Source organism: Antechinus flavipes, chromosome 4, assembly GCF_016432865.1.
Source record: "Antechinus flavipes isolate AdamAnt ecotype Samford, QLD, Australia chromosome 4, AdamAnt_v2, whole genome shotgun sequence".
Lineage (NCBI taxonomy): Eukaryota > Metazoa > Chordata > Mammalia > Dasyuromorphia > Dasyuridae > Antechinus > Antechinus flavipes.
Window position 1 is genome coordinate 113,311,288 of NC_067401.1, and position 18,713 is coordinate 113,330,000.

General features: G+C 38.2%; 1 protein-coding gene across 2 annotated transcripts; it reads right to left on the reverse strand.

The window, feature by feature from the left end:
- Window positions 1-398: 398 nt before the first annotated feature.
- Window positions 399-6,184, reverse strand: LOC127558714 (cornifin-B-like). 2 transcript variants are annotated; one of them, XR_007952963.1, is made up of 3 exons: window positions 6,055-6,184; window positions 1,091-1,114; window positions 399-874 (listed from the first exon to the last, which is right to left on the reverse strand). XR_007952963.1 is itself a non-coding variant. In XM_051991968.1 (2 exons), the coding sequence occupies exons 1-2, from the start codon at window positions 1,340-1,342 to the stop codon at window positions 671-673; spliced, it is 456 nt and encodes a 151-aa protein (XP_051847928.1). In that variant the 5' UTR covers window positions 1,343-1,362; the 3' UTR covers window positions 399-670. The 2 variants fall into 2 exon arrangements, 1 of the variants encoding a protein (XP_051847928.1); XM_051991968.1 differs by lacking the exon at window positions 6,055-6,184 and having other exon boundaries at window positions 1,091-1,362.
- Window positions 6,185-18,713: the final 12,529 nt, after the last annotated feature.

The window sequence follows — 18,713 nt, forward strand, 5'->3', positions numbered from 1 at the left end:
TATAAAATCAGGTGCTGATTAGCCTTAAAGGAAGAATGGCATTACATAATCATCCAATTTAAAGTTTGCTCAATACTTGCTGAGTGCCCAGCATAGTGCCAGCTAAGACTAAAGCTTGTGCCAGGATCAAGCACCCTATCCTCTCCACCCTCCTCCACCCAGCCCCTCCCTGATCAGAGCTCTTGAGTCAGAAGATTTATTTTCTAAACCTCCCAACCCGCTCCAGTGCTCTAATGTAACACTTTTTTGCCCACCTGAGAAGGAAACAAAAGAGGAATGATTCTGGTTAGAGTTACTCAGATTGCAATCAAGAACACAGATACGCATGTGAAAGTAGGATGGAAAGTGATTTTAATGGTAATAGAAGAGGATTCATTTACTCCTAAATTTATCCTGGATAGAGCTTTGACAGCTGAGGCCTGAGCAACTAGCTACAGCTTCAGGCTGATACAGGTGCTTAGGGATCTCAGGATGGGATTTTTTCAATTTTCAATGTTTTCAATTAACAAAAAGGAAAGCAATTTTGCTAATTCATTTCAGCATATGAATTATGAGCTCAAAACTTCTAAGGGGGATAGCAGAGGCATTTGGGCTTGACAGCAAATGAAAAGGGAATTTCAGCAATCAGAAGTTTGTCCCACGGAGGATGAGGATGAGATCTTGGGTCATCTTACTTCTGCTTGGTCTTGGGGACCTGTGGGTACTTCTCTTGCATAAGAGGTGGAGTAACTGTGGTGGGATAGGGCCCTGGAACCTTGGTGGTTCCTGTCCCTGGGACCTGAGGATGGCTTGGCACTGGGACCTGAGGGTAGTGTGGTTCTGGAACCTTGGTGGTTCCTGTCCCTGGGACCTGAGGATGGCTTGGCACTGGGACCTGAGGGTAGTGTGGTCCTGGAACCTTGGTGGTTCCTGTCCCTGGGACCTGAGGATGGCTTGGCACTGGGACCTGAGGGTAGTGTGGCCCTGGAACCTTGCTGCTGCCTGTCCCTGGGACCTGAGGCTGGCTTGGTATTGTGACCTGAGGGTAGTGTGGCTCTGGAACCTTGGTGGTTCCTGTCCCTGGGACCTGAGGATGGCTTGGCACTGTGACCTGAGGGTAGTGTGGCTCTGGAACCTTGGTGGTTCCTGTCCCTGGGACATGAGGCTGGTTTGGCTTTGAGACCTCAGGGTAGCATGGCTCTGGCAGCTTGATGGTGCCTGTCCCTGGAACCTGAGGGTCGCATGGCTCCTTGGTTTGAGGAACAAATGGCTTCTGGGGAGGTGGCTGGCAGGGCTGTTTCACCTGCTGCTGCTGGAGCTGAGGAGGTATGACACTGGGCTGCTTCTGTTGATGGGAAGACATAGTTGTGGATGTTGTTGTATCTGGAGAAGAAAGGACAGTAAATTATTTTATTATCAACTGAGGAATAGCCAGGACCTCTGCTAGAGAAGTGTGACTTCATGAATATTCCAGCATTCTTTCTCTCTTCCTTCTTGTTCTTCTTGTCCATCTCTCTTTCATAATGAAATGTGCTCAGAATCCAAGTTAGACACAGAATGATAATCATTGGTGTCCTTTGATTCTCTAGATTCTCTCTTCTTTGCTCTGCTCTGAGCAGAGTTTCTCCTAAAACTCACCTCTTTCCTCTGTGCTTCATGCCACCCTATTCCCTTCTTTCTCCCTTGCTGTCCCTCTTCTTGAGGTTTCTCTCTAGTTCTTTTTTCTCCATTTCCTCCTCAGATTTTTGGATCTAAAGTTGGAAAAGCCATTAGAAATGACCACATCCAATCTCTTCATGTTACATATGAAGAAATTAAGGTGTTATGTTACATGTCCAAAAAAATCCCCATGATTCTCGGGTAATTGTATAACCATTGGAAAGTCATTTGGAAAAGAAATATTAAAAACCACACATTGAAGACTCTATATTTATAAATATTAATTTCTATTTTGAATAGATTTTTTAATAAAGTTTTTAGGTGGATTATGTATCCACCTAAGGGGAGGAAGGGGGTAAAAAAAAGTATTAAGATTCCAGAGACCTGGACAAGCCCTACTATTAATCAGATATGTGACCTTGGGGACATGTAATTTAACTTTCTGGACATTCATTCCTCTCATCATGTGCAAAACAAAATAATTTGACTTTAGGTAAGCTCAAGATCATAGAATTTAGGGACTTCAGACACTGTCCAGTCTAAGCTTTATCTAAAGAACAATCCTCTTTCCATTATACCTAAGTCATCCAGGTGACACTGAATAAAGTGTCAGATCTGGAGTCAGAAGGACTTAAGTTTAAATCTGGCCCCAGCTACTTACTGGATGTGTGACCCTGCAAAAATTACTTAACCCTGTTTGCTTCAGTTTCCCCATCTGAAAAAATAAATGGCAAGCCATTCCACTATCTTTTTTAAGGAAATCCTAAATGGAGTCATGAAGAGTCTGACAAACTAGAACAATAACAACTATAATGTACTGCATAAACAATCATCCACTCCTTGACTAAAGTTTGTCATTAAGAGGATATCCCCAAGTCCAATGACAACCCACTTCACTTTGTGAAAATCTAATTCTGCCTTTTTGCAACCTCCATCCCCTGCTCTTCATTATGATCCCTGGGACTGATCAGAACAAGTCTGAACCCCCTTTCATGTAACAACCCTTCACACTTGAAGAAGATTCTGTCCTAAGTAGACAAAAAATATATTAAGCACCTACTATTATGCTCTATATGCTGAAATACATGTGCATATATGTATATGCATAGGTGTATATACACACAAACATAAATGTATATTTTATATAAAGACATGTGAAGTCACATATAAAATATTATAAATATGCATGTGTGTAATTTATCAAAGGTGCCTGATATACATATATGATCTTGAAAATGTCTTTCAGCCTTGACATTTGAAAATTCTATGAAATACCCTAAATGGATACCATGCAGATAAGGCAACACTGGCCATTTTGCATTTTTTTCAAATAGGAAGCAATGAAATAACCAATGACACTTAAAAATTTCTGGTTGGAAATGAAGCAATCTAAGTTCTAGTCCCACTTCTACTAGTATGACTTTGGACAAGTCATTTCTCCTTTGAACCTCAAATTCATCGCCTCAATAATAGAGTTCTATGATTCCACATTGCTCTGTGTAGTGGGTTATTAAGAAGAGATTCAAAAAAAAACAAGGAGACTTACACGAACTGATGCTGAGTGAAATGAGCAGGACCAGGAAATCATTATGTACTTCAACAACAATACTATATGATGATCAATTCTGATGGATGTGGCTCTCTTCAGCAATGAGTTGAACTAAATCAGTTCCAATGGAGAAGAAATGAATTGAACCAGCTACACCCAGCGAAAGAACGCTGGGAGATGACTAAGAGACATTACATAAAATTCCCAATCCCTCTATTTTTGTCCAACTGCATTTTTGATTTCCTTCACAGGCTAATTGTACATTATCTCAGAGTCCGATTCTTTTTGTACAGCAAAATAACTGTTTGGACATGTATATTTATTTTGTATTTAATTTATACTTTAACATATTTAATATGTATTGGTCAACCTGCCATCTGGGGGAGGTGGTGGGGGGAAGGAGAGGAAAAATTGGAAGAAAAGGTTTGGCAATTGTCAATGCTGAAAAATTGCCTATGCATATAATTTGTAAATAAAAAGCTGTAATTAAAAAAAAAAAAGAAAAGAAAACATGAGTAGAACATTGAGTAAAAACTGACTTGTATTATTCTCATTCCTTTGACCTCTTCAAAGGAGCAAATCAGGAAACTAATTATGTTCAAAACATGCATTTCCTAGATCTACTGAATTTGGAGTGATCCTATTTAGAACCTGAGGTTTGAGAGAAGTTATGCATATATAGTTACTTCACATCTCTTTTAATATAAATTCTTCATTGCTTCTAGTATTTCTATGCAAAGAGAAAATGCTAAGTACATTTCTGTTCTATGGAATAGCAATTATATTGTATCAAAGTCATATGACTAGGACTTTGGAATATATCTTGTTTTCCTTTTGTTTTGCAAGGTAATTGAGGTTAAGTGACTTGCCCAGGGTCACACATCTAGGAAGTGTTAAATGTCTGAGGCTGGATTTGAACTCAGGTTCTCCTGAACTCAAGGCCAATGCTCTATATGCCATCTAGCTGCCCCCCTGAAATATATCTTATTCAAAGACAGCAGCTCAAAAGTGATTTCTGGTTAGATAAATTCACCTATCTTCACATCCTAGACTATGTATAGATACTATGATCAGAGAGAGAAAAAGGGAGAGACAGAGAGACAGAGAAAAGAAAGAGACAGAGAGAGAGAAACAGAAAAAAAAAGAGAGAGACAGAGACAGAGAGAGAAAAAAACTGAGAAATAGAAGGTTGTATATAGAAAGCTTGGGACTTTCTCAATGCTTCTGTCCAATAGTATGCATACCCTTAAATGTCAGAATGAGGTTGGCACACCAAGTCAGAGCTTATTTTGCCGAACAAGATCAGATGAACAGCTATGAATGCCACCAATGGTTACTGTTTTATTTTCTATCATCTGCTAAAAGTGCTTAACACATAAAAGGTGTTTTAAATCATTGCTAGGTAAAATAATTTAGCCAAGGTTGTTCAGCTAGTAAGGGGGATAAGTTGAGCTTGAATCTAAGTCCTCTGATTCCATATTTAATACACTAAATTATTTATTAAACAGTCCTTCCCTAACTACCTATAATCTCTCATCAATCTCATTTGTGGGTATTTCTAAGAAGGCATCCTCAGCTAAAGTCTTAGAAACCTATTGCTCCTTTCTCAAATATTCCTACCATCATTCTTTCATAAAATGGGCATTCTCTTCATGTAGAAATATCTTTTTCCCATTCTTGCTTAAACTTCACTTTCTTTACTTGCATGTTTTGATTTGTGCCCAAGTTCTGGGTTCACTTCCCCAAGCTAGTTATGAATTGGGTCTTTTCCCCTGAAGGATGTGCCCTGTCTCTGAAGTCGTAGGTTCCCACAGGACAGACATATCCTCTACATGTTTCCTCCTTTTTCTGTACTCAGACCTAAAGCTAGAGCCTAATGGCCCTTCACTGTAGCAGCAGGACAAATGATAGTCTTAGCCTTTAATGATAACAATATCATGTGGATCCTAGGAATGAGTTGGACCCAGATATAAAATCAGGTGCTGATTAGCCTTAAAGGAAGAATGGCATTACATAATCATCCAATTTAAAGTTTGCTCAATACTTGCTGAGTGCCCAGCATAGTGCCAGCTCAGCCTAAAGCTTGTGCCAGGATCAAGCACCCTATCCTCTCCACCCTCCTCCACCCAGATCCTCCCTGAGCAGAGCTCTTGAGTCAGAAGATTTATTTTCTAAACCTCCCAACCCGCTCCAGTGCTCTAATGTAACACTTTTTTGCCCACCTGAGAAGGAAACAAAAGAGGAATGATTCTGGCTAGAGTTACTCAGATTGCAATCAAGAACACAGATACGCATGTGAAAGTAGGATGGAAAGTGATTTTAATGGTAATAGAAGAGGATTCATTTACTCCTAAATTTATCCTGGATAGAGCTTTGACAGCTGAGGCCTGAGCAACTAGCTACAGCTTCAGGCTGATACAGGTGCTTAGGGATCTCAGGATGGGATTTTTTTCAATTTTCAATGTTTTCAATTAACAAAAAGGAAAGCAATTTTGCTAATTCATTTCAGCATATGAATTATGAGCTCAAAACTTCTAAGGGGGATAGCAGAGGCATTTGGGCTTGACAGCAAATGAAAAGGGAATTTCAGCAATCAGAAGTTTGTCCCACGGAGGATGAGGATGAGATCTTGGGTCATCTTACTTCTGCTTGGTCTTGGGGACCTGTGGGTACTTCTCTTGCATAAGAGGTGGAGTAACTGTGGTGGGATAGGGCCCTGGAACCTTGGTGGTTCCTGTCCCTGGGACCTGAGGATGGCTTGGCACTGGGACCTGAGGGTAGTGTGGTTCTGGAACCTTGGTGGTTCCTGTCCCTGGGACCTGAGGATGGCTTGGCACTGGGACCTGAGGGTAGTGTGGTCCTGGAACCTTGGTGGTTCCTGTCCCTGGGACCTGAGGATGGCTTGGCACTGGGACCTGAGGGTAGTGTGGCCCTGGAACCTTGCTGCTGCCTGTCCCTGGGACCTGAGGCTGGCTTGGTATTGTGACCTGAGGGTAGTGTGGCTCTGGAACCTTGGTGGTTCCTGGCCCTGGGACCTGAGGATGGCTTGGCACTGTGACCTGAGGGTAGTGTGGCTCTGGAACCTTGGTGGTTCCTGTCCCTGGGACATGAGGCTGGTTTGGCTTTGAGACCTCAGGGTAGCATGGCTCTGGCAGCTTGATGGTGCCTGTCCCTGGAACCTGAGGGTCGCATGGCTCCTTGGTTTGAGGAACAAATGGCTTCTGGGGAGGTGGCTGGCAGGGCTGTTTCACCTGCTGCTGCTGGAGCTGAGGAGGTATGACACTGGGCTGCTTCTGTTGATGGGAAGACATAGTTGTGGATGTGGTTGTACCTGGAGAAGAAAGGACAGTAAATTATTTTATTATCAACTGAGGAATAGCCAGGACCTCTGCTAGAGAAGTGTGACTTCATGAATATTCCAGCATTCTTTCTCTCTTCCTTCTTGTTCTTCTTGTCCATCTCTCTTTCATAATGAAATGTGCTCAGAATCCAAGTTAGACACAGAATGATAATCATTGGTTTCCTTTAATTCTCTAGATTCTCTCTTCTTTGCTCTGCTCTGAGCAGAGTTTCTCCTAAAACTCACCTCTTTCCTCTGTGCTTCATGCCACCCTATTCCCTTCTTTCTCCCTTGCTGTCCCTCTTCTTGAGGTTTCTCTCTAGCTCTTTTTTCTCCATTTCCTCCTCAGATTTTTGGATCTAAAGTTGGAAAAGCCATTAGAAATGACCACATCCAATCTCTTCATGCTACATATGAAGAAATTAAGGTGTTATGTTACATGTCCAAAAAAATCCCCATGATTCTCGGGTAATTGTATAACCATTGGAAAGTCATTTGGAAAAGAAATATTAAAAACCACACATTGAAGACTCTATATTTATAAATATTAATTTCTATTTTGAATAGATTTTTTTAATAAAGTTTTTAGGTGGATTATGTATCCACCTAAGGGGAGGAAGGGGGTAAAAAAAAGTATTAAGATTCCAGAGACCTGGACAAGCCCTACTATTAATCAGATATGTGACCTTGGGGACATGTAATTTAACTTTCTGGACACTCATTCCTCTCATCATGTGCAAAACAAAATAATTTGACATTAGGTAAGCTCAAGATCATAGAATTTAGGGACTTCAGACACTGTCCAGTCTAAGCTTTATCTAAAGAACAATCCTCTTTCCATTATACCTAAGTCATCCAGGTGACACTGAATAAAGTGTCAGATCTGGAGTCAGAAGGACTTAAGTTCAAATCTGGCCCCAGCTACTTACTGGCTGTGTGACCCTGCAAAAATTACTTAACCCTGTTTGCTTCAGTTTCCCCATCTGAAAAAATAAATGGCAAGCCATTCCACTATCTTTTTTAAGGAAATCCTAAATGGAGTCATGAAGAGTCTGACAAACTAGAACAATAACAACTATAATGTACTGCATAAACAATCATCCACTCCTTGACTAAAGTTTGTCATTAAGAGGATATCCCCAAGTCCAATGACAACCCACTTCACTTTGTGAAAATCTAATTCTGCCTTTTTGCAACCTCCATCCCCTGCTCTTCATTATGATCCCTGGGACTGATCAGAACAAGTCTGAACCCCCTTTCATGTAACAACCCTTCACACTTGAAGAAGATTCTGTCCTAAGTAGACAAAAAATATATTAAGCACCTACTATTATGGTCTATATGCTGAAATACATGTGCATATATGTATATGCATAGGTGTATATACACACAAACATAAATGTATATTTTATATAAAGACATGTGAAGTCACATATAAAATATTATAAATATGCATGTGTGTAATTTATCAAAGGTGCCTGATATACATATATGATCTTGAAAATGTCTTTCAGCCTTGACATTTGAAAATTCTATGAAATACCCTAAATGGATACCATGCAGATAAGGCAACACTGGCCATTTTGCATTTTTTTCAAATAGGAAGCAATGAAATAACCAATGACACTTAAAAATTTCTGGTTGGAAATGAAGCAATCTAAGTTCTAGTCCCACTTCTACTAGTATGACTTTGGACAAGTCATTTCTCCTTTGAACCTCAAATTCATCGCCTCAATAATAGAGTTCTATGATTCCACATTGCTCTGTGTAGTGGGTTATTAAGAAGAGATTCAAAAAAAAAAAACAAGGAGGCTTACCTGGTAGTCAGAGAAAGGCAGCTTCTCAAGGTACTCTAGTCTGTTGCTGAATCTTGGGTATGTTATGAAGCTTTTATATAGTTTCTTCTCCTTGTGTCAAGGAAATGAAATGGTCTTAGCCTATTCTTTTCATTCTTTCCTTGCCCAACTGTGAATCACCTTAATCTTCCTCACTTACCTGTCCGTTCAGTCTTTTTGATTAAAACCACTCAGTTAACATTTTTTTGGCACCAGCTATCTGCCAATGCTGTCATTGTCACCTAATCTCCACTTTTCCCCATTCTCCCACTTTGCTAGTATCCAATGGTGGAACTAAAGCCAGAGCTCCTTTGAGGTGATTTCAAGAATTTAATGCATGGAACAGGAAGATCAAGGCCTTGTAAAGTACACACACTGTCTCTTTCTCCAGGGGTGGCTGGGGAAGGCAAGCCCTTAGTCTGATATATAGAGTAGAATCCCTTCCTAAGCACTTTGTGTGTAAATGTAAACAGTTTCCCCAGAGTGTATTTCTCAAGTGGAGGGAAATTGTTATTTGTCCTTCATTCTTGAAAGCAATGAAGGTGATGATTTGACATGGGAACAGAAAGTGGAAAATGAATGGACCTGGTAGAGTTGGGTATGGGACCCATTGAATTCTTCCAGGGTCCTTTTCTTGTCACTCCCTTCTACTTATTCTCATCCATTTTTAGTTACATTCTCAAACCTTTTATTGACTTCAGTAAACCTGCTCCCTATTTTTCATTCACACCTCACCATTCATTTTGGAAAGATTTTCCTTTTTAAAAAATTTACAATAACTTTTTCTTTTCAAAATACATACAAAGATGGTTTTCAACATTCTCCCTTGCAAAACCTTGTATTCCAAATTTTTCTCCCTCCCTCTCTCTCACCCTCCTCTCCTAGACAGCAAGTAAACCAATATAGGTTAAGTGTGCAATTCTTCTAAATGTATTTTCACATTTATCATGCTATGCAAGAAAATCAGACCAAAAAGTAAAAAAGAGAGAGAGAGAGAGAGAAAGAATAAAAAGCAAGCAAGCAACAAAAAGGATAAAAATATTATGTTGTGATCCATATTCTGTCCCTACAATCCTCTCTCTGGATGCAGATGGCTCTCTTCATCACAAGTCTATTGGAATTATCCTGAATCACCTCACTGTTGAAAGATCCAAGTCCATAAGAATTGATCATCACATAATCTTGTTGTTGCTGTGTACAATGTTCTCTTGGTTCTACTCATTTCACTTTACATCAGCCCATGTAAGTCTTTCCAGGTCTTTCTGAAACATCTTACTGACCATTTTGTATAGAATAATAATATTCCATAACATTCACATACTATAACCTATTTGGCCATTCCCCAACTGATGGGCATCCACTCAGTTTCCAGTTCCTTGCCACTACAAAAATGGTGCCACAAACATTTTTGCACAAGTGGGTCTTTCTCCCTTTTTTATCATCTCTTTGGGATACAGACCTAGTAGAGACACTGCTGGATCAAAGAGTATACACAATTTCATACTGGAAAGATTTTCAAGGGTTGCAAATCTCTTCAGGATATCCATGATCTCTTATGTTATATTCTTCCCTGATCTTGATAAAGGAGGTAGAGTGACTTGAAGTACTTGAGTAATATGCATCTTAATTTGTGATATAGGTAAGTACATAGTCTCTATTTACAGACATTTTAGGACTTCTTATCTTGAATAAATTCAAGTGACATCTTCTACTTGAAGCCCTTCTTGTCCCCCAAATGCTAGTCTCTCTTCTATTATTTTGTGTTGAATCTTTTTTACACATGTATATATGTGTGTGTTGGCTTCCCTGTGAAAATGTAAATGTCTTAAGGAGGGGATTTGTTTTTGTGTATAGCAATGATTGGCATATAGTAGGTTTTTCCCTTCTCCTTTGTTCTCCACCCCAGGACCTGTTCTTCCTCAGAGACTGAAACAAAGGTAAGAGAGTGGGAAACAATTTCGTTCTTTGAGTAGAGCAAAATGGAGAAATGACTCTTATTTCCCCAGTATAGTAGGAAAAGAAATCCTCTGCTGATCCAGGTATACTTAGGGGGTTTTAGGAATGAAGAGAGGATTGGGAATAGCCACTGTAAAAAGTACAATAGAGAGTCAATAATGAAAGAAAAAATTATTGATGAATAGCAATGTGGGGCTATTGAGATTAAATAACATAATTATAATAGATCCAACCAAAACAATTATGTGATCTTTTTCAGCAAAATTTGTCATTATATAAGTGGGGTGAAAGATTAGGGGATAGAGAGGGTAACCTAGGTTTGGAGTTTGACAGAGATTATTTGGCATTGGGAGAAGGAGGTGAAAGAAATGTGATCCAAGAGAAGAGGACGATGTAGCATTGCACTAATATAATTCTTAAGTTATAGGCTTTACAAAGGGAAGGTAGTGAAGGGGTGTTGTCCTCTGAGAACAGGTAGTGGTGGAGGAATTGTTGGTCATTGTGAGTATGAACAATAGGCTTAGGAATAGTGAGGAGGAAATAGAAGGAATGTCAGGGGGATGTGATCAGGAGGATTTAAAGAGTTCTGCATCATTGTGATACCATAATGATGATGAGATCAAGTGTATAGTCATCCATCTAGGTGTTTAAAGTTGATTAAGTTATAGGTATGTCTTGGAAGTTGAAGGATTTTATAAATTTGGATGCTAGTGTTTTCAAGGAGACATCTATGTTGTATTAAGGTCTTTGAGTAATGAGAAAGATATTGTGGCTGAAAAGCTGTGTAATCAACTAATCATGTTGAATTCTTTGTGAGGCTTTTTGGGGTTTTCTTGGTAAAGATATTATAGTAGTTTTGCCATTTCCTTGCCCAGCTCATTTTACAGAGAAGGAAACTAAGGTGAACAGGATCACAGAGTTAATAGTGTCTGAAGCCAGATTTGAACTCAGAGCCTGGTTCCAGGGTTGACACTTTATCCACTGCACCATCTGCCCCTGATACCTAGCAATGACTAAAAAAACTGGCTGCTCCTGGGAAGAATACTATGAGCCATACACTGATCTTGATAAAGGAGGTAGAGTGACTTGAAGTACTTAAGTAATATGCATCTTAATTTGTGATATAGGTAAGTACATAGGTAGATAGAGTGGCCTGAAAAGGAAGAAAGGATGAATGATGCTATGAAAAGGATCATCTGGAAGAATCACTGAGGCAGGGATTCCTTCTTTGCCTGGCCCAGTGTGGAGTACCTGAAAGAAGGTGCTAAAAATGAGACAGAATGAGACAGAATCCTATCAGTACCAAAATTGTTTTTTTAAAATAAAAAAAATTGAAGTGTGAAGAGAAGAGAGCCAAGAGGAGGGGGATTTATTAACAACAAAGAAGATTAATTTTACAAGGAATTTAATCTAAAGTGGGGAAGCCCATTGTGTTCTGCTCAAGCAGTGGTGACAGGTCCTTTTGTCTAGATAACCCAAGGCTAGAGGTGGTCTGGTATAGAGATGGTTTCTCTGTCCAAGGGTGACATGATATCACTCTCAGTCCCTCTTTGAATACCTACTCTTTGAAAGATTTATAAACTATGAACCCACTTCCATGATTGTCTTTGATCTAACAGAGACTGTCAAATGACTGTCCTTTTATTAATAATGTACTGGTCTTATTAATAAAATGATTTAAATTATCCAGAAAATAAAACAGTAGAGTAGCTCCTTTCATTATACCACTCAATAGATTTGGTATAATGGAATAGGAGAGCTAAAGAAGGTGTTCTGGAGGCATAGGGCTGAGATAAATAAGGAGAAGAATATGAAGAAAAGAAGTCAGAGAAAGGGATTTTCTTCTTTAGAACAAAAGCTGCACCTGAATCACAGGAATGGGGGCACCAGCAGCTGAGATTTCCAGATGTGGGAAGAGCCAATAGGGCTTTTAACCACCAGGATTCTGTGATGACTAACCAAGGCACATGTGGGTACAAAGGTGTTAGATTTCATAGCTAGGATGGGGAATATAGGCTACAGGGAATTCTGTCAGAATTCTTAGAGTTCTGAAATCTCAGTGATGGCAGAAGATGATGACTGTCTTGATTTGTCTCTAGAGGCTAAAGTGACCTCCTAGTGGGTGCTGGCTCTATCACCTCATACTAAAGATGTGAGGAAATGAGATACAATAAGAAAAGAGTGCTGGGCCTGGAAATAGTAAGACCTGGATTTGAATCACACTTCAGCCACTTATATATTAGCTTATATCTAGTTTTTTTCTCTATCTCTATCATAATGTCTAAAATAGCGGTCACTTTCCTCAAAACTTCCCATCATTTCAATTCAGCAATTAGTATTTTCTTGATCATGCCTGTAATGAGTTTCTCTTGTTTTAAGGAATCCCTCTTGTTGCTTCCTCCACATTTTAAAAGGAAAAATTGTCACTAAGTCAAGGTAAAAAAGTTACTTACTGTTTTTTAAAGAGGACATTGATAAGTTTATGAAACTCCTTAAGAGAGCCCTAGGCAAGGTACATGGCTTCCCTCAGCTTCTGTTCCCTCATCTATAGAAAGGAAAGCCTAATAATGTATGTAGAGCACCCTGACCATCTTAAAGTTTATACAAATATCAGCTGTTGTCATTATCCCTCTATCAAAGGAATATGCCCACAAGACTCTCAGGCTCCATGACAGGGAGATCTACATGATCTGAAATTTGGGAGAGATGTTCATCTCTTTTCTAGTCTTCTTGTTGTTGTTGTTTAGCCATTTTCCGACATATCAAAGTCCTTGTGACCCTATTTAGGGCTTTCTTGGCAAAGATACTGAGATGGTTTACCATTTCCTGAAATGGCAATTGGTTTTCTATTTCAGCTCATTTTATAGATAAGGAAACTGAGGTATATAAGGTAAGTTTCTTGCCCAAGGTCACACTGCTAGTAAGTGTCTGGTCAGATTTGAACTCAGGTCTTTCTGATTCTAAGTCTGGCACTCAATTCACTGCTCCATTGAGCTGTCCAGTCTGATAAGGTCCAAAAAGGCTGTATTTGAGCAGCCATGTGATACAATAGATCGAACACCAGCCCTGGAGTCAAGAGTACTTGAGTTCAAATCTAACCTCAAACACTTATTAGCTGCCCCTGGACAAATCCATATTATTTCAAAAAAAAAAAAAAAAGGAGGCTGCACCTGTGTACCAAAGGCAAAGCAGTTGACTGCTAAAGGTTTGCTGTTAATTATACCTCAGGGATATTTAGTAAGCCTTAAGGAGTATCCTTCTTGCTAATATTAGAGAATTCCTATGTATAAACAATGGCCAATGGATATATATATATATATATATATATATATATATATATATATATATATATGATTGTTTAAGTGGTTGTGAGCCAAGAAAAAAGAACAGGGGTAATTTAGAGGAGGGAAAGTGAGACTGTATTCAGGAAAAAGTGATAGTGTGTCCTAGAGCTTGGAAGCCAAAGTTGGTAATTCTGTATAGTAAAGATGGAATAACTGCTAGGTCAACTGTGAAGGCTGGTGCTTACCATCTCTGCACTGAATCCAGAAAGCAAAAAGATTGTATAAAAGTCTAGGGCTCATCTTCAAAGATCATCAGTATCAATCATTTGATTATCAGTGAGAAAAGTTGCAGGGCAGCTAGATGGCAAAGTGGATAAAGCACTGGCCCTGAAGTCAGGAGGACCTGAGTTCAAATCTAACTTTAGACACTTAATACTTTCTAGCTGTGTGACCCTGAGCAAGTTACTTAACTTCAATTGTCTCAGCAAAAAAATAATAATAATAAATAAAAAGATGCATTGTGGAGGAATGTGCCTTTTGGAGATAGAAGTGTCTCCCTCTTGGCTTCTACAGAAGAACAAAATCATAGAATTTGAGAGTTAGGGACTTCAGCAGTCTATCCTATGTGTAAAAGAATTGTCTCTATAACATAACTGAACAGAAGTCATCCCCAATTTGCCTGAAGATCTCCAAAGAGAATGGAGTCATTGTTAAAGGCAGCCTGTTCCATTTTTGGACAGCTTTATTCTTTAGGAAATTTTTCCTGACATTAAGTCTAAATTTGACTCTTCACACCTTCTTTCCATTGTTCTATGTTCTCACTTTTGACCACTTTTGAGGTCAAACAGTTCAAGTCTAACCACTCTTGCATATGAGAACCCTTCAAATCTTAATCAGCATGTTAGCTACTATCCAGTATGTTAGCTCTCCCTTAGACCAAAATGTGAGCAAGCCTGGGCAAAGGGATATGATAATTCCACAATGTAGAGGGAAAGCTGTGAATGACAGTGCCATTCAGATTTGGCCCTTCAAGATCTCCCATGTCTGACAGAATATTCAAAAGTAACTGGAATATCAGAATCATAAATATCCTAGTTGTAAAGGGATTTCAGAAGCCATTTAATCTAACTTATTCTAAATGGGATTCTAAATCTTCTCTTCTATTTATACACCTCAAGGTCTTTCAGCTGATCCACATCTGGCCAGGCATTCTCTAATCTCATTATTCTGAATGCTCTCCTAAGAATGTCATTAAGTTTGTTAGTCTTCCCTTAAAAGATGGAACCAAGCCCTGAACACAATTCTGTAAATGGGGGCTGACCAGCTAAAACTTTCTTAGCTCAGGTTTAAATCAAGAAGATCTTTAAAAAAAAAAAAAAAAATTATCCAAAAAGTAGCACTATCCAATTGTGGAATGGGCTATCTGAGTACTGTGGTTTTTCTTACAAGAAATCTTCAAGAAAAGGCCATATAAGACTTTATTAAGCATAGGATAGAGAAGATTCTTGTTTACATACATGTGAATTAGATGGCTTCTGAGGTCTCCTCCAATAGGGAGATCTATGATTCTGTGAATAGAGTAGACAACCCTTGTATACTCTTCCACTTGATATAATATGTAACCACTAACTCCCCAACCCATTTCCCTAGTTGTAGCCTTGATTTAAGGTTCTACTTAAATTAAATTTTGAAAAGTTCTATCCTAATGCATTCTTCTATGCCCTCATTATGATTATTATATCCCTTGGTATTTAGGGTTTTCTTTCCCCAAATGAATATATTTGCAAACTAAGTAACTTATTTATTCCTTTATTTAACAAGCTTTATCTCTTTGATAAATACCAAAGTTAACCCATTTTTCTGATTAGGGCTGACTGCATCTTAGGATATAACAAATAGTACTAAAATGCAACATGACTGTGAGCAAGTATTTTCATCTCCCTGGTCTTCAGTTTCTTCATCTGGCATAATGGCAAGGTATTTGGTATAATAGCAGAAGCACTAATCTGAAAGTTAAAAGAAGCAAGTTAAAATCCTATCTCAACCATTTGCAGTATTATCTGTATGATCTTTCTCAGATTGCAGATCTTTTGGAATCCAACTTCCTCATCAGTTAAGTGAAGATGATAGACTAGAACAAGAGTTCTTAACCTGAGATCCATGAATTTTCTTTTAAAAATATTTTTATTACTATATTTCAATTTAATTAGTTTTCCTTGTAATCATATATATTTTATTTTATTCATTTACAAAACATTCCAAGAAGGGGTCCATAAGTTTTAAATGTTTTTTTTCATTAATTATCTTCATAGAAGAAATTCTGAGACATATGAAATAATTTAGAGTAAACGATGCTGAAACAAAACAGATATACACAATTACTGCAACTATATAAATAAATACGTAGACACTAATTAACAATGAAACTCAAGTCAATAACTTGGACAAAATTGGTATTAACTTAGAAAACAAGGTATGTTTTCTTTCTTCTTATGACTTTACATAGTCTTGCTACTAATTCCATATATTATATGGAAATAATATATTACTTTGTGATGGTATTGCCCTGAAGTCTGTATATAGAGGCCATCACATAGGTAAATTAAAATGTAGCTTCTGAGTTAGCTCAGAGTGTAATAATTGCACCAGCCATGAGGTGGGTAATCTACTTAAGCTAATTTCCTCCACTGTCCAGGCACATCTATTTGTCAATGAGTTTTTAACAGGATCAACAGCCTGAAGAGAAGCTCCCAAAGTTTTCTCCTCTTTCAACATGACAGCTCATTTCCATCTGGTTCCCAGGTTTTAATATAGAAATGTAGAGAAGGACTGCTCAAATATAATAAAAATAATTTATATTTTTGTGTATACATTCCTCTTCCATCCCCTCCACCCTCTAGCCCTGAACACACTTAAGGGATATTTCATTCTTTCAGGTCTTTTCCTTTATTGCCCATAGAGTCAAGTAGTGATCCATTGTAATCATAGATATTTAATGGAATGGAATTGAAATATAAAAGAAAGTACAAACTCTCCTTCAATCTCCTCCTTCACAGGTCTTTGGTGAGGGATTAGATTCTTTCCCAAATTTGTTCTTTCATAAACTAAAAAGGGAATAGAGAAGTTTTATTCCCCCATCTTTGGTTCATGGGTTGAAATTAATGAGGCAAGTTTACATTTTCCTCAGGTCTCTTTTATCTTTTACTGAGTAGGAGCAAAAATCCTTTCTAGTGAAAAGTTTCAAAAGTGTATTTTATTTGGCAAAAACTTGAAGAAGCAACAAAAACAGCAAAGCTTCCTGGTGTGCATCTAGATTACTCTCGGTCAGGAACTTTATCTTTTCTTTCTTAAGAGTGCCTTCCCTATCCTGATCCCATGTTCTTTAAACTTGTAGTGCCTAAAAGATTCTATGTCCAGAAAAAATTTAATCAGGCTTTTAGGTGGGAAACCATATAAGATAAGCCTTAAGTATGACTTTCTTGTCCAGTTGGATCATCAGGAAACTTTGCCAATAATGGGGATTTATGTAGTTAAAGTGATACCAATCTAATAATGACTGTGGATTAAGACAATCTAGTTTTTTTTCCCAGCAGTCCATTGGACAGGGTAGGGTAGAAGTTCTGAATCACCCAAAACCTACTCCACCCAATAAAAGAGTCCCTTGGTTCCGGTTTTTATTGTAATGTGACAAGGAGCCATAACTTTTGTATAAAATCAGTATTAGCCAGAACTCCTCCATGAAAGACCCATCAGATTTGGGGAACAAAGGAAATAAACTTTGTCAGTTTCTCATTTGGATTTTAATGCTCTTATTAATTACAAATAACTTTGGTTAAAAAAAAAAAAGGAAGCAAACAAAAGAACTAAATAAACTTGAGTTTCATTACCAGAAGTCTAGTATCAGTAACAAGGAAGGGCGTAGTTCTTTATGCCATTCTGGTCAAAACCCATCTAGAGTAGCATTTCTGGGAGCCAAATGTTCAGAGCTACATGTAAAAGAGATTTATTCAGTAACAACATGAAAAAATATGAAAGGCTTGAGTGGGAAGAGATTAGATAAAAGGAGAACAATGAATTCAACATGATAAACACAAAGAGATAGTATGAATATAAACTAGGGTGGTGGTAGTGGGAATAGAGAAAAAGAAATAGATTAAAGATCTAACCAAAAGGTAGAATGAACAAGACTTGGGAAGTGATCACAATGATAGTAGAATGTGGGGCAGGTAGGTGACACAGTAGATAGAGCATCAGCCCTGAAGTCAGGAGGATCTAAATTCAAATCTGATCTCACACATTTAACATTTCTTAACTGTGTGACCTTGGGCAAGTCACTTAACCCTAATTGCCTCAGGGGGGAAAATGATAGTAGAATGTAAGGCCTTTGAGAGTAAGAATGTTTTCTATTTTTGTTTTTGTTTTTTGCATACCCAGGACCTGTCAGAGCTCTCTGAGAAATCATTAATTTAACAACCATTTCCTAAAATGCTTCCTAAGTGTAGAGTTCTATGTTAATGATTAAAACACAAATACATTTTTCAAAGTTTCTGCCCTCATGAAGCTTATATTCTATTAAAGGAAAGGGGTTATTAGCAACATTGACACAGAGAAATAAGTACAAGCATATAATAGTCACTTGATAAAAGTTTGTTAAATATATGAATAGACATAAAGGCAAGAAGTTTGAAGAATGAGGAATAGAATTCTATGGAAAAAAATTCTGCTTCTGTAGGAGAGGCCTTGTGAGCTGATTACTTCCAGATTGCCCTTAAACCATACTCCATATATTCTTCCATAAATCACACTCTTATTTCTGGGACCTGGAATATGGAGACCGGGATCCAGCGCTGGGTTATAGCACTGCTATCAGTGTTTACTGCAATGTAGCTTGTTCTTGAAGATATAGAAGCACTCCCTATTTTAAGTCAAAGAATAGAATTCCCTGGAAGGTCAAACCATCCAGGCAAAAATAGTCAAACCCCACCTAGAGAATATCTCAGGGCATCCTGACCTCCTTGTTTGTGCTTTATTGTTTCTAATTCTTAGAAGTTTCACCATCAACACCTACTCTGTAATCTTAATAGTCAGTCAAAGTGCAACTCAAATGTCTT